Source organism: Coturnix japonica, chromosome 1 (assembly GCF_054131305.1).
Source record: "Coturnix japonica strain WE chromosome 1, WE-NBRP24, whole genome shotgun sequence".
Classification (NCBI taxonomy): domain Eukaryota; kingdom Metazoa; phylum Chordata; class Aves; order Galliformes; family Phasianidae; genus Coturnix; species Coturnix japonica.
Genome location: NC_140663.1, coordinates 117,613,333 through 117,628,836, shown reverse-complemented (window position 1 = coordinate 117,628,836; position 15,504 = coordinate 117,613,333). Strand labels below are relative to the sequence as shown.

Sequence of the window (15,504 nt, the reverse complement as noted above, 5' to 3'; positions counted from 1 at the left end):
CCCTTCTTCAGCTGTCTCTTAGATCTAAATCTGTAAAAAAATGTCTCCACTCAAGTTCTTTACCACACCGGACAGGATTTCCTTAAATCTTTGTTTAGTGGTGAAGAATAAAGGGGTAAATCTTCACTCAAAATTACTTTATTTTCATTCACTTGGCTTGCAAGACAAAGGACATGATTATTTTCTGAAATTTTGGTCAGCAAAGGACTCAGAGCCATGGGACACGCTAGCAGTCATCCATCTCACAAACTCTGTGTGCTGTCACCTTCTTTATCACACCAACAGAATGGGAATGTCCCACAGCAGGGCTGCAGCCACGGCTTCCAAATAATGTTGTACAAGGAAAGCTGCTGTGGGACTGCAGTCAGTGTCCTGCGGTGCTCTTCAATGGCTCTCTCAATCTGCTCTATTACAGAGTCAAAAAGGGGCTCAGTGTCAGCTGACAGAGGCTGGGACTCAGAAGGGTCTCGTGAGAGGTCATACAGCAGCGGAGGGTCATGATGGGTCACACCTTCCCCAAAACATGGGCAAATTCCTTTTCCATAACAAGCCCCAGCTCCAGCTGGATGAAAGACTGGGGTTACATAGTGAGCCTTCCAAACAGCTCCACCTGTCAGGAAAGAAATGTTATGGCACAACTACAAGAGAGAAAAAGAGGTGAATTGTCTTCAGTGGTTGCTTACTAAGGAGACCTCTTGCCACACACCCATCCCATCACCACAGATAAGATTACCTGTACCGTGTACTGAGTTTGAAGATAGAAAGCAGTAAAAATATGAAGACAATATTAGTCTTCAAGTGTAATAGTAGGCAGCCAGCTTCTATTTTCATCCCATTTTCTATAACACATCTCCTTTATTACTTACAAGTATTTTTAAACTGTAAGCCCACTCTAGCTAGCAAAAATCACTGATATATCAAGCAGAACAACTTCAAGAATCTCAGAGATCAATACAGATAAACGTCATCATGCAAGAAATCTGTCATAAAGCAAGAAATACATCAAGAGAAGAAATCTTATATACTGTAGTTAACATGGAATATTTACACTTACTGTCCTTTTGGTGCCACCGCACTGCGTGCAAGTAGGATCCACAATAATGAAAGAGAAACTTATGCTCTGACTTATGAGTTCTTCCTTGGAGTAAAGGCATCAAGTTTCGTCCGTCGATTACCCTAATGTAAATGCGTATTCAGGAGGGGACAAACCTGACAGAATTAACTGCATATTATCACAGCCAGCAAATTGCCAGGTCAACATTTTAAATCCTTTAGATATATATATACATATATATATATATATATATATATTTAATTTATTTTGTTAATTTGTTATTTTCAAAATAGCTGCGTAAACTCATTCCAGTTAGTAATACATACACAACATTTAGGGTTTGGTCTACTGGAATAGTATTCTTTATTCAGACAAATTTATACTGATCTCATAACTGTTTATATATCAAATTTCAAAGGAGTTTGTAGAAATCTTTTGGACAAGTATGGATTTAATGTTGTTATGAGGAATCTGTATGTGTCCACACCTCTCTTAATTTAATACCAAAACAACCTCAGCTATCAGTTTTTTCCTGAGTGATGCTGAACTTTGTTTAGAAATGAACAAGTCCTGTGGCCACATGCATACCTGTGGGCATATCCAGGTGTGTATGGGGAATGAGAAGGGGAAGGGAAGGGGGGTTGCTTCTGAGCTTAAAATCTTGGACTGGGCTTGAGACTACAGTATAGATAAGAGATCTTGGATGATTAAAAAAAAATACATCAAAGTTATTTAGTTGATGCTCTCTGTTCAATTTCTCCTAATGAAAATATCTCCATACCTGTCCTGTGGCAATATTCCTCCAGCCAGATGAATAACTGTGGGAAAAATATCCATCAGACTTGTAGGTTCATTGATAACTGTGCCTGCAGGTAACATTCCTGGCCACCTGAATATTCCTGGCACACGGATCCCTCCTTCCCAACCTCCCATGCCTTTTCCACCTGCAAGTACATTAAAGAACATAAAGAAGTTCAGAAGGCAAACTCACAAGGGAGTATTCACAGAGGCAGCAGACACAAGACTAAAGAAATAGTTGATATTCTGTTTAAACCTACTGAAAACTTAAGAATTATTATCTTACCTTAACAAACAGCTGTAAAAAATATTTCTTCTCTTTGTAGCTATGGATTCCCTTCAGAATCATAGAATCATAGAATGGCCTGGGTTGAAAAGGACCACAAAGATCATCCAGTTCCAACCCCCCTGCTATGTGCAGGGTTGCCAACCACCAGACCAGGCTGCCCAGAGCCACATCCAGCCTGGCCTTGAATGCCTCCAGGGATGGGGCATCCACAGCCTCCTTGGGCAACCTGTTCCAGTGCGTCACCACCCTCTGTGTGAAAAACTTCCTCCTAACATCTAATCTAAATCTCCCCTGTCTCAGTTTAAAACCATTCCCCCTTGTCCTATCACTATCCACCCTTGTAAACGGATCTACTCCCTCCTGTTTATGTGCTCCCTTCAAGTATTGGAAAGAAAGACATATTCTTAACACAGAAATATTTCCAGATGCCTTCAGCATCTTTTGTAGTTTTTGAATTAAGATTTGGATCTGACTTTCCTAATGCAACATCTCTGAACCCAGAAGCAAAAAATCTGAACTATGAAATCAAATGGTATAAACATTACTTAAAATGGCAGCAAAACACCTTTTCCCAGCTTGCTACTAACATAAACTAACATAATACAGCATCTTGGTACTAGAGAGGAAATAAGGAATGAGATGGAGAACAAGCATACTATAAATAAGACCTTTACTAAGAGCCAGCAACCATTGCTCAGCATCAAAACATTCACCATAATTCAGCCAAAATTCCATGTCTTTGACCTCTGCTGTGCCCTGCAGTAAAGCTCAAGGTTTGTAAAAGAAGAAACTTGTTTTAGGAAAACAAAAACTTGGGCAAGAAATGGGAGGTTCACTGGTGGTAACAGAGCCTAAAGCCGGACTCCTGTTCAAGAGCATGCTCATGGCAGGACACAGGAGGAGGTAGTTTAATGATTCAGTGCTGCTGGGGCAGATGGGAGAAAATGCAGTGAATGTGTATCACAGAATCACAGAGTCACAGAATTAGCAAGGTTGGAAAAGACCTACAAGATCATCCAGTCCAACCATCCACCCATCACCAATAGTTCTCACTAAACCATGTCCCTCAACACAACGTACAAACATTCCTTGAACACCTCCAGGGTTGGTGACTCCACCACCTCCCTGGGCAATCCATTCCACTGCCTGACCACCCTTTCTGAGAAGTAATACCTCCTAATGTCCAGCCTGAACCTCCCCTGGCACAGCTTGAAGCCATTCCCTCTAGTCCTATCACCAGTTACATGAGAGAAGAGGCCGAGCCCCAGCTCAATACAACCTCCCTTCAGGTAGTTATAGAAAGCAATAAAGTCTCCCCTGAGCCTCCTCTTCTCCAGGCTGAACATTCGCAGTTTCTTCAGCTTCTCCTTATAAGGCCTGTGCTCCAGACCCCTCACCAGCTTTGTTGCCATTCTTCGACCACGTTCCAGGGCCTCAATGTCTTTCTTGCAGTGAGGGGCCCAAAACTGGGCACTTCCCTGTTCCTGCTGGCAACACTGTTTCTGATGCAAGCTAGGAGGCCATTGGCCTTCTTGGCCACCTGGGCACACTGCTGGCTCATGTTCAGTTGAGCATCAGTCAATACCACTAAGTCCAATTTCTCTACGCAGCCTTCCAGCCACTCTGCCCCAAGCCTGTTGCGCTGCCTGGGGTTGCTGCAGCCAAAGTGCAGGACACGGCATTTGGTCTTGTTGAACCTCATCCCATTGGCTTCAGCCCAGCTCTCCAGCCTGTCCAGATCCCTTTGCAGGGCCTCACTACCTCCAAGTAGGTAGCAAGGTATCTTGTGGCTTTAAAAATCTGCTGTGCTGCCCAGGAGGCTGAATCATAATTCACTGCACAAAAAGAAGGCAGAGGTGAGAGAGGTCTTTGTGCATCACCAAAGTCATTTGGGTCTTATGCCAATCACTGATTTACATAGAGCATAGAGGCATACAGGGGGCTAAACTATTGCTGTTTGTCATGGCAAAATGCGTCCTTACTCTGTTTCATATCAAATGGGTGGACAGCAATGATTTCTGGAAATAATAAGAAAAAGAAACAAGTAAATCAGGAACAGACCTATGTGGGGGCTACCAGGGGGAAAAGGGGAGTTTTAAAGGGATCTGCCATATTTTATTCAGTGCCTTTCACTTGAGAACACCAAATAGTTTACAGGTATCAAACTGTATAGTACCATTATCAAAGAGATGTGCAATAATACTTAGATTTTACTGAAAGAAAAAGTAACTTTAAGATTAAAGCACCTCTGCTTGTCACCGGTATTTCAATATAGAAAACAATGTAAATCACAGCTTTGAAAACTTCACCCAGGTTACATCATTGTGTTTCTGTTTCTAATCAACATGTAAAGCTACATTTAATTTCCTACCTTTATAAATGCCATTCCAGCCACCTATCTGGGCAGAACCATCCTGAGCTTCCAAGTGTCCTCCGTGATCAGAAGCAAAGTATGTGAATGTCTGATTTTTCAAACCTTCCTTGTCAAGAAAATCTAAAATTTCACCTTAAATTTAAGAAGAGAGACAGAAGGGTTCCAATTAAGCAATTAGAAAGATCAATCCACATGTATAACATTTTGATAATGATCTTTTGCTACATGCTCTGATAAGGTTTTAACAGCATAGATTGCTGTGGATATCTTGGCTTTATTATTTCTCCAGCTTTAAAACACACAGGTATACATATCTGAAACAAATCCATCATCAAGAATACTTACCCACCATCCAGTCCATTTCTTCTACATTGTCTCCATACAAACCGTGATGGCTTTTCCCAAGAAATTTCTCTGTGGTGAAGAGAGGTGTGTGAACATGAAGAAAGGAAACAAAGAGAAGGAATGGTCCATGTCTGTTTCTTAAAAACAAAGAAGCATAATTTTTGGTGTGCATTTGAAATATTCCAAAAGTTTTTGTATTCATCAGTGCAGAGACACAATCAATAACTCTATGCTGTATCCACATGCAATGTGACCCTGTTGATCTTGGTTAATTGTTGCTTTCTTGCATAAAATGTAGACAAGACAGACAGTTTTCAGTCAGATTCCAAAATGTAAACTGGCATAGCACTTGTGTAGTGCTTTTAAGAATCAGCTGCATGTCTCTGATGCTTTGTTTAATTAAATGCAATTGGAAATAGTCTTATATTTACCTTAAGATTTACATGGCTTTTCTAAGACGGCCATTAAAGTTTTTCAGTATATATGTTTAAATATACTTTTAAGAAGAAGATTATTACTCTTCCCATCTTACAGAAAGACGTCTGGCACACAGAAGTATTTATTGAGGGCTGTATAGGCCAAAGAGGATCTTGAAGCTAGTAGTAAATGCTTTATAAGGATTATGAGAAAAAGCACAAATGAGGCTTGCAGAGTAACATGTAAGAATTAACCGGTCAATAATGGAACAAATTTGTTATTTACAAATTACAGTGTATACTGAGATGTTTATGGTGAAAATTCATTTATTATCACTTTCCATGTGGGTAGTTGCAATTAAAATTTAAATTTCAAAATAAAAATAACTTGGGTATGAATTTTACCAAGTTATAAACAAACAGCTATAGCTGGCGTGGTAAAAAAAAACCAAAACACAACCCTATTCCATGAGACCAGAGCCTCCTCTCACTTATAAAGAAAACTACAGACAATCATTTACCTTTTGATAAATGACTTTGCCTCCTTCAGCATGAGGGAAGCAGTCCTCTCTAACCTCATTGGCTGCTCAGTGATATCATGGTTCCTCATCAGGATGCAGTTCCAACGCTGCACAAAGCCGTAACTGGAGTACCAAGAAACGAAGAAAAGGCAGCCCGCCAAAGAGAAACAGGCAATTATCTTCCAGCGGATGGAAACCAAACCAATCAATCTTCCAGCAGCAAGAGTAAACACAGTGAGGGCAATTATCTGACTGTAAAGCCAAAGCTTGGCTTGAAGGGCTGCATCCAGCTCTGGAGGTTTGTTTTCTTGACAGTTGTTTAGAAGCGTAAAAGGCATGCCATAAAAGTAGTCAAACCCATGATTTAGAGGATGGTGACAATGGTCATTGGAGGATATACAGTTTACACCTTGATGCCACTTTCCTGAAGGTTTTAAAGCATGAAAAAAAATTAGAACATTTAAGTGGACAACTCGAACAGAGACACTGCAAGTACTCCCTTGGGAATCTTGTGAATCAAAGCACATAAGGAGGCGTGATGGAACCAGTGCTTGATGGGTAAATGTGACCTAATGTGCGAACCCCAAGTGGTCAGGCAATCAACAGAGAAATCTGCAGAACAGTCAGGTCAGCTACGGAAGAGATGAAGGTTACTTAAGGATGGGATTGAAATTGCTTTTCAATGAGGGTCAGGGGACTATGGACTCTAAATCACCAGCTGCTTTAATATACCTCGGTCCTAACTTTCAATTGCTTTACTTGCAACTTCTTTTAATATGTTACAATTTTACTAGAATATCCAAAAAACTCTTGGCCAGTGTTGACAAATACTGTGATCACCAGACTCAGAAAGATTATTTCCTATGCATTGTCCCCATTCAATATGAAGAGTAGAAAAAGGTGTAAAACAACTTTTCACTCTATCCCTGCCCAGACTCCTAAAGAGAGCATGCAGACAAAAGCTTAGGAAATGTTCTGGATCAAAGAACCTTGAGGTTTTCTGGTCTATATGTTTGCCAAGTAATTATAGACTCAGCCAGGAAGACTTTGCCTCATTATCTTTCAATTCAATACAGCCACATTTATTTCCAGAACTTGGAGATGACAGTGCTTTGGCAAGGCTGAACTCCTTGGCTTTAAGGGTTATACCTATAAATTTATACTAAAGGATCCATTGCAGAAGCATCTATCACTTGAGTAAGTAATAAAAGCAGAACAGAAGAGAGAAGAAATAATTTACCAGTCCATTTTAGAGTATTTAGCAAAAGAATGATGAAAACTGAAACTGTAGAGTTCTGATCAATGTCACAGACAGGAAGGCAAGTTCTCCAGGGCAGTGTTTCTCTCATGTCTTTCTATCATGGCCTCTTCTGAGGGAAGTGCCACAGTACTATGCCTCTTTGGGACCTCACAACATCACCTGTGAGGCACCTGTGCTTCATCACCTGTTTTATGGGTACAGATTTTATTCCTTTCTTTCCCTACTCTCTTTCTTTTTCTAGTTTCTTTGCCCTTTGCCCCAAATGCCTTTGAAATGCTCAGACTGTTTTATTTGGACCAAATAACAAAGTTAACAAACCTCCCTCAGTGGGCCAAACATTCAAAAGCCTTAAGCCAAGTGAAATAAACTCTCACCCATAATAATAATGGGTCAGTTTTTAATCCTTCCTGATTCACATGCCCTGTACATATATGAGCATTATCTTAAAGCTCTTGAGATCACAGTATTTTCAGTCTTGTAATTACAAGGTAAGGTGTTGTTTTGTCCCTTCAGTCTTTTGGAAAGATTCATGTTCATCAACAATTTGGGACAAGTACAGTGCCTAAATTCATGTAATTAAATCATTCTTCAAAATTATACTAAAACATTTTCACTTACCTATCAGCCCAGTGGTATAACCTTGTTGCTGCAGGAGTCTGGCAAAAGTTGTTTCATTTGCAGGGAGCCCCCCCGACCCAGCATTCCACTGCAGTGCTCGGTATCTGTTGCTGGAAGCCATTCCTGATAGAAATAGTTCAGGTCATCCCTGAGGGCTATTTGTGCTCTGCTTGCAGAGACTGTGATACTCCTGACAGCCTTCAGGTCAGGTGCTGAACCTGCAGCCAGCAGAGTTCCTCACTAGATGTAAATTTAAGCATATCTCAAAGGTAGATGCATCACATAGCAACAATAGCACATCTGAATTCAAGTGCTATTTTTCAAAGCAAATGCTGCTTAGCACTAGATTTACCATCAAGCTGAAAATTAATTGATGGGGATAGTACATAGTAGGCTCTCTTTTCTGTGTTTCCAAGTAAATGTGATAATTTGGCCTCTCTGCTCCTCATCTAAAATGAGAGATAACAATTGCATTTCCCTATCTCAGGGGGATGTTGTGTAATGCTAGGGGAGATACAGCTCTACCAACGTTGATTGTCCACTTAACTCTCCTAATGTAATCACCTCATTTTCCCATGTAAATCCTAATGGGAAATATCTATTATGTCTTCCAAAAGGTGTCTCAAGTATGTGGTGAGTGGATCCAGTATTCCATTGTCACTTCAGTTTGTGACTTTCTGCACTGTCTTGGCTATGAACTTCCACATTTCTCTCTTGAGAGCCCCATTTCAACCTTATATTTAACCATCACCATCCAAATGAATTCCAGCAGTTCAGCCCAGGCTGTGATGTACTAAAGAAATGACAAATGGTACTCCTGGCATTTCTCTATGCCTATCTATTTTCATCATAAAGATCTCCTGAATTCTGTAAGCTTAGCTGATGTCAGCTGGTGAGGCAATGGTTTCTGATTGCAAGTTACTTATAAAAAGTTACAGACACTGGCTGTGAACTTTCTAACTCAGGGTGAGGAATTAGCTGAATTCTCCTCCATTCATTCTTATTGACTACTATAGTCCCTCAGCTCTGTACATTAGAAATCTGTCACTCAAAATGGGCCCAACCTGATCTGATGGGGTATCTGCCAGTGAGAAAAGCTGCTCTGCTTGGAGTGCAGAGTGGAGCTGCGGCAATGTGCTGAGTAAGCTTCACTCCTTCTCTTGCCAGGCGGTCAATGTTTGGGGTCCTAAAATGAAATTTGAATTTTTAAAAGAAGTGAAGGAACCTGAGCCTTACTTTTATGAACTGCCAAGAAAAAATGAGAATTTTAGGGTAGTTCCTCAAAAAGTTATTCTGCATATACTTCAGGACTGGTACAGTAACAAATCTTGATACAGTGGGTAAAATGACTTGTAATCATTGGAGAATTCCTTTTTGGGGCACAGCCATAGAGTGTATTTGACAACACTGGGAAGAAACCTAGGATTTGTAGAAATGAAAATTTGATGTTTTTTTCCTTTTACTGTGCATTGCATCCAATGTGCATAGAAACAACAGGTACTTTAATGTACCCATTACTGAACTACTACTGCCTTGAATTAAGAGCATTTCTTATTTTCTTGTTAGGTTTAATTACTCAGGATAGATATTCTATAGTTTAAAATATATTTTTCTGAGACTTTTTTTTTTTTTTACCTTATGGTATTGTTCCCATAACATCCTACATCTCCGATGCCAAGATCATCAGCCAGGAACAAAAGTATGTTGGGTTTAGAGTCCACAGCCATACTAAAGCCAAATTTGTTCCAGAGCAGACATGAAGTCAGTGATATTAGGAAGTACCTCCTGAAACACAACAAAGTAACTGTTTAAATCTGGGTCTCTGAGAGTGGTAAAGGGATGGGAACCCTCTGGCAGTAGATGGGCAGTATGACAATCAAAACAGTGAGAAAACTCCCATTTCCCAGTCTCACTTTCAGTGAGAAGCAGAAGGGCAGAGTTTTACTGATTTCACTTCTTGCATCTGCACCAGACACATCGGTGTAGTCAGAGAAGTTATGGTAGCCTTTCTACTGGCATTCCAAGATGCTAACACCCCTGTACCGCTCAGCTGCATTTAATAACTGGCAAAAGGAGAATTTACATTTTTACACATATGTACCAGACTTCTTAAATAAATACTCATAGTGTATTTGAAGCTACACATTCCTCCAAGTAGGTCCTGGTCCGACAGTGATTTTTAACTTGAACAATGTAATTACTGCAATGCGTGCTAATTTAGATGGACAGAGGGCAGCTCAGTCTCTTGCACAGGCTGAGAATTCCCCTGAAAACCACCCTAGGATCTGTGGTTGTGCTGTAGATCTAATGTTGACAAACATATTTTTGAACGAACAAGCAACTGGCACCTCTAACAGGCTAGCACAACACACAGGATTTTCTGTAAAGAGAAGAGACAATGAACTCCCAGTTGTAAATTAGTAACTATGGTTACTATGGGAATTTAATCACCCAAGAGCAAAGTTCTAGCTTTTTTCTTTTTGTACATTGTACTACTCAGTTAAAACAGTGATTTACAGAGTTGTGATAAGATCTTGCTGTAGAAACAGCAGAGGAATTTTGAATCTCTATACTTGGATTGATCATTTTAAGTAGTGTTTCCTTTTAGTTGGTGTAGCATCTTGTAAAAGTTACAGAACTGGCATGATGAACCCTTCAGAGTGTTATTGCATTCAGTTGGAGGGTCAGGGGAAAGGTCTCTAAAGAATGCTGGAAACAAGCAGCCCCCAAAAGCAGTCACTTGGGCATTCTTTCCATGCTGAGGACAAGAGTACTTCTTCCCATCTGTCTGATATACCTATATATATATAGATATATATAAAATAAAGTAAATTATGAAATCTGTTTTACTTATGTCTGCAGCCCTACCAAAGCATTTTCTGTTTCTGGGTATTTGTTTTCATGGGTATTTACTGATTCCACTGGCAATCCTGTTTGTGGATTTAGATAGGGTCAAGAAGAAATTCCATCTCAGGTAACCCACTGCTTATAGTTTTATGCCTATATGCTAAGGTGTAATGTAGCATTACAGTACATTATAAAAACAAACAGCAAAAGCAACAACAACTCAAAAAACATGCTTAGTGCTGAAAGCATCACCTTTCAACAATATTTGGAGGAAGAATGTTTCATTACAAAACACTGATAAAACTTTAAAGCAGTATGGGTGACAGAATACAAAACATTTTCTACCTGTAAAACTGCCCATTCGATTCCAGAAATGCTGATGTGATGGAGGCATAGCCAGAGGATTCAATATGGGGCTAATACATTGTTTAAAAACATGAATACATCAAACACATCAAGCTGGTTCTAAAATTATTTGGCAGGTAGTATTAATAGGTGATTTCACAACATTCGTCTAATGAATCAGAAAAGTGCGAAACATTGCAATAAGTAAATAGGTAAACAAAATAAAGTCTACTAACTACATACTCTTTATTTACAAGATGTAATACAGAGTTACACCCTAGATGAGCACCCATAGCTTTAGTGACAAACAGTGATCTTCCAAGCACAGGTTAGAAACCACTGGCACAGGCACTCAGATATCGAAAAATCTACTGAGCTCTTAATGTTTTGCTCCTGTACTTGCCTTAGAGTCACAGAATCACAGAATTGCAGGGGTTGGAAGGGACCTCAAGAGATCATCGAGTCCAACCCCCCTGCCAAAGCAGGCTCCCTATACCACGTCACACAGGTAGGCGTCCAGGCGGGTCTTGAATATCTCTAGAGAAGGAGACTCCACCACCTCCCTGGGCAGCCTGAACCTAGAACTATTTCATAAGGTGATACTCCAATGTTTGGTGGACACCTCACAAATTACAGGACTGTGATATTATAGCATACAATCCTCTAACAAAGTTTTAATATCTATTATTATTATTATTACTATTATTATTGTTGTTATTGTTACTATTATTATTATACTATATATATTATATCTCAATGGGAGCCTGGTACCTTAGATTACTTGTCTAAGGGGCTGCAAAAAGGGAGAAACCATTTTATAACAGAGTGGAATTCACATTCAAGGAGGAATAACAAAATAAGTGAGGAAGAACAATGATATCATTTCTCACAGAGTTACATTTCCTGTGTGGGGGTAAGGAAGGGAACAAAGACAGAGCAAACAAAGCACTGGGAAAAATGATTCACTTGAACCCTGGACTGCTTGGAAAAAAAGAGTGGGCCAAGTCAAACAACACATCTTTAATTCTAACAAGCACAAATGAACACACAAAGGGAAGAGCCAGAAATTTGTTCACCTGAATAGAATGGCAGCAATGGCTGTGCAAGGTAGGATTGCAATCATCTCCTGGTAGGCAGCGATCCTGAAAATAAGTTAATAAATTAAGTACAGACACTAGCATGATGTTAGGGGAAAATTATAATTCAGCCAATTCTTTTATCCCACTACAAGAGAGAGATCAGTGAAGTGATTTTACCTCAAAGATAGAAATTAAGAGGAATTGTACTGTTTTTCTGACCAAAAAGTGACAATTTTCAACATGAAGTTTAAAAAACTGGAGAGGAGTCAGAAAAAAAAAAAAAAAAAAAAAAAGCCACCATAATTCAAGAGTCGAAAAAGGTGTTTTATATTGAAAGAACGCAACAGCTTATTCAAGACAAAGACAACAGATTAATTAGTGCATAAACCCATGGAGAGAAAACAAAGGTTCTAGCTGATAAGTTTTGCTGAGACCTAGCCAGAATTTGGAAGTTGGAGCACACAAAAACATGTGCCTGTTTTCTGCAGGTGATTTGTGCTAGAATGCTCCCAAACAAAGCGCAATATGATTGACAGTGAATGCCTAAAATGGAAGAAAATAAGGTATTGTAAAGAAACCAGTTTAACCATTTAACAGTAAAATTTTATCAGAACAGCAAATACATCTGTGTGCCCATGAACCTACATCTGATTGTTGACACTACAGATAAAGTTTATAGCATCTTCCCAAGCAGCTACAAGACATCTTTTTACAAGCTACCTGACAGAGCTCCAGTAAAGCCAGTTTGAACACTCTCATCTAAAGTGTTCAGATAACCTGAAGATAATGGCTCCAAACTTGTGGAAGCTTCTTTTCATCAATTTTTTTTTCCTGTCTTTATTGCAAGACTGCTCTTAGTTTTCATCCCAGTTCGACTCCCCAGGACACAAATTCTTCTGGTCCATATAACACCAAAATAATCTTACAATACTCATTCTATAGATTGTCTAATCTTTGCACAGACAAAGGGAAATCTGATGATACTAAATTATTTTCAGTAGAAGTCTCCCAGGCAAAGAATGACTGGAAGCCACAGTGGAGTCCTCAAAGTGTAATTGAACCAATAAATTATGAAACTACTTGCTATTGGCTTGAAAATAGTCACTGATGTTAATACTTCATTTCAGCTGAAAAGCTCGCAAATGTCATTATCTACTAAAAACTTAATTATTACATTTACAATCAGCAGAATATGCCCATCAGTTTTTCAGCCTAGTGCCTCCCACATAGAAGGTCATAGCACTTGTAAGAAATTCAGTTTATACAATTCTGCTAAATGAAGCCAAATCCAACAGAGCCATAAGCAGCAGGAACAGACCAGATCAACTCTGTGTGGACATATTTCACACTGTTAAACATTTTTAATTATCTGTAAGCATTATCCAGAAGTTTCTCTCTTCTGAAAGAGCACATTTCATGCGCATATGACAAATGACTACCATACCACTTCTTTCTCTGAATTTATCAACCAGTAACAAAAGCTTAATCGACTTAGAATACAGTTCATTCAACTTGAAAGCTTGGTTTATTGAGTGGTTGAACTGGGTGGACCTGACTACTTATTAGATTTATAACAATTCCAAGCAGGCTTATGTACCTGCCTTCCTCCCTCACTGCAGCTCGGCTCCAGGCAGCTCCCCCAGCCTCTGAATATTTCACAAGTTGAATATATTCCTATTTTGAAGTCTATCCTTATTAATGCGCAACAGAGAAGAAAAAGGACAAACCTCCACTTCAAAAATATCTCCCCATGACCGCAACACTCACTGACTGAAGTAAATCTTATCTCATATACCTCCAGACTGGGGTGGTCACCACCACACATCCTTGCACACCACCAGAGCTGAAAGTAATACCTCCTCCTTAAAAACATTAGAGGGATGCTGCTGCTTAACTGTCAGGTGAGAATAACTGCTTGCTTTCTGCCTTCTGTAATACTACATACATATGTTGTGTACATACTACACAACAGGTTATTCATAGTTAGTGGTACATTAGAATATAGAATGTGACCTGCAGAATGCATTGTGGCTCTAGAAGAGATACATGACACATACAATGTGTTCTTCTGCCTTGCCTTGGTTCCTTACACAGCTTCCAGGCAGCTGGATGCTCATGAGAGCAGGCAATGGTCTAGGAGCAGGCAGAGCAGGAAAACAACTGCACCAGCACTCAGTTCCACATTTTTGCTTCAGCCCCATTTCCATGTCAGACTGCACTGTGTTAGACTGCCCCTCTGCTACCATCTGTTGTACGGCAGCAGCATAGAATCATAAAATTGCCCACGTTGGAGAAGACCTTAAAGATCATTAATTCCAATGGCAACCTAGCCTAACAACCCTAAACTAAATCCTGTCTCTGAGCATCACATCCAAATGGCTTTTAAACACGTTCAGGGATGGTGACTCAGCCACTTCGGTGGGGAGTTCAGTGCTTAACAACTGTTACTTTCTGTAAAGAAGTATTTCCTGATATCCAACCTAAACCACCCCCGGAACAACTTGAGGCCAACATGTGATGTGATGTTGGTAGGCAGGTTCAGCTGTAGCAGCCATGATATCAAGGGCCAACATCATAAAAGAGGGGGATTTCTTTTGCTTCGTGGTTGGCAGTGTCCTCAGAGTGTCTCCTGGCTTTGGGCTGCTGCTGTGACACACATGTGCACTGTATTTGCAGCTGGGAGAACAGCAATGCAGGAAGGCAGAGGAGTGCAGGCAGGAAGGGAAGACACAAACACAATATAGGGAACTGCAAAAGGAGCCCCACAGCCAGATCAGTGTGCATTACACAGAAGCAACCACAAGGCAAAATGCACTTGTACACCACTACAAAACCACAACAAGTCTTATAAGAGCAATAAGGAAAGCAGACAGCCTGCCCCTCACCCCCAAAACCTCAAAAACCCTGAGCTGGCCAGGAGCCATGAAGGAGAGAAGAAAAGCAACTGCTGCTGAACACTGCATGCTCTTCCAGCCCCACCCACACTCTTTTTGCCCATCCAAGCAGTAGCAGATACCAGATACTGAATGAGGTCCCTCCGTTCTGTGAGGCCTGGCTGCAGGGAGAGGCCGAGCAGGGCTGTGAGCATAGGCCTGCTGGGAAGAGATTGCTGGAGCCTGCCAGGGGAGGAGGGAAAAGTCCACACCGAGGATAAAACGGAAGCTTTTTGTTTTTAAATATCAGACCAGCTTTTACTCACTTCATGCTCACTGCACTGCAATGCATTACTGCAATCTTTTCTTGATATTCCAGAATGTTTCACATGGATTGAATATGGATTTTTAAAAATACTTGCTATTTTGACATGTTAGGTTTTGAGAATATTTTGGTAGATATTTTCTGTTGAATTAACCGGTGTTAGCTAGTGTACATTACACATTTGTTCTTTTTTCACTCACAGAACTGCAGACTGCAATAATTAGATGCATCTTTGTGCTTAGCTTTTATCTGCAGGGTTAGTCACTGCATCTTTATAGGTTGTTTTGGAATTTTTGTGACTTTATATCCCAAGCTATAGGCAATACAGTAAGGTTTTTTTTATTGCTAGTCCTTCAAAC

At 40.1% G+C, this 15,504-nt stretch overlaps 1 protein-coding gene across 9 annotated transcripts; it reads right to left on the bottom strand.

The window, feature by feature from the left end:
* Positions 1 to 122: 122 nt before the first annotated feature.
* LOC107305989 (arylsulfatase D-like) lies at positions 123 to 15,073 on the bottom strand. 9 transcript variants are annotated; one of them, XR_014947480.1, is made up of 11 exons: positions 14,971 to 15,073; positions 11,945 to 12,010; positions 9,312 to 9,461; positions 8,741 to 8,862; positions 7,677 to 7,799; positions 5,798 to 6,221; positions 4,861 to 4,929; positions 4,513 to 4,647; positions 1,836 to 1,998; positions 1,055 to 1,209; positions 123 to 610 (listed from the first exon to the last, which is right to left on the bottom strand). XR_014947480.1 is itself a non-coding variant. In XM_085550998.1 (11 exons), the coding sequence occupies exons 1-11, from the start codon at positions 15,033 to 15,035 to the stop codon at positions 243 to 245; spliced, it is 1,875 nt and encodes a 624-aa protein (XP_085407124.1). In that variant the 5' UTR covers positions 15,036 to 15,066; the 3' UTR covers positions 123 to 242. The 9 variants fall into 9 exon arrangements, 5 of the variants coding, with proteins under 5 accessions (XP_085407124.1, XP_015704210.2, XP_085407149.1 ...); XR_014947476.1 differs by having other exon boundaries at positions 1,055 to 1,176; XR_014947467.1 differs by having other exon boundaries at positions 4,861 to 4,997; positions 14,971 to 15,069.
* Positions 15,074 to 15,504: the final 431 nt, after the last annotated feature.

Excerpts from the sequence above, each read along its gene's own strand:
- LOC107305989 (XM_085550998.1), bottom strand. The coding sequence starts at position 15,035 with ATGCTCACAGCCCTGCTCGGCCTCTCCCTGCAGCCAGGCCTCACAGAA. Across the intron at positions 12,011-14,970 it reads GAACGGAGGGACCTCATTCA|GATCGCTGCCTACCAGGAGA; the intron begins GTATCTGGTATC and ends ACTTATTTTCAG. Across the intron at positions 611-1,054 it reads GCGGTGGCACCAAAAGGACA|GTGGAGCTGTTTGGAAGGCT; the intron begins GTAAGTGTAAAT and ends CTTTCCTGACAG.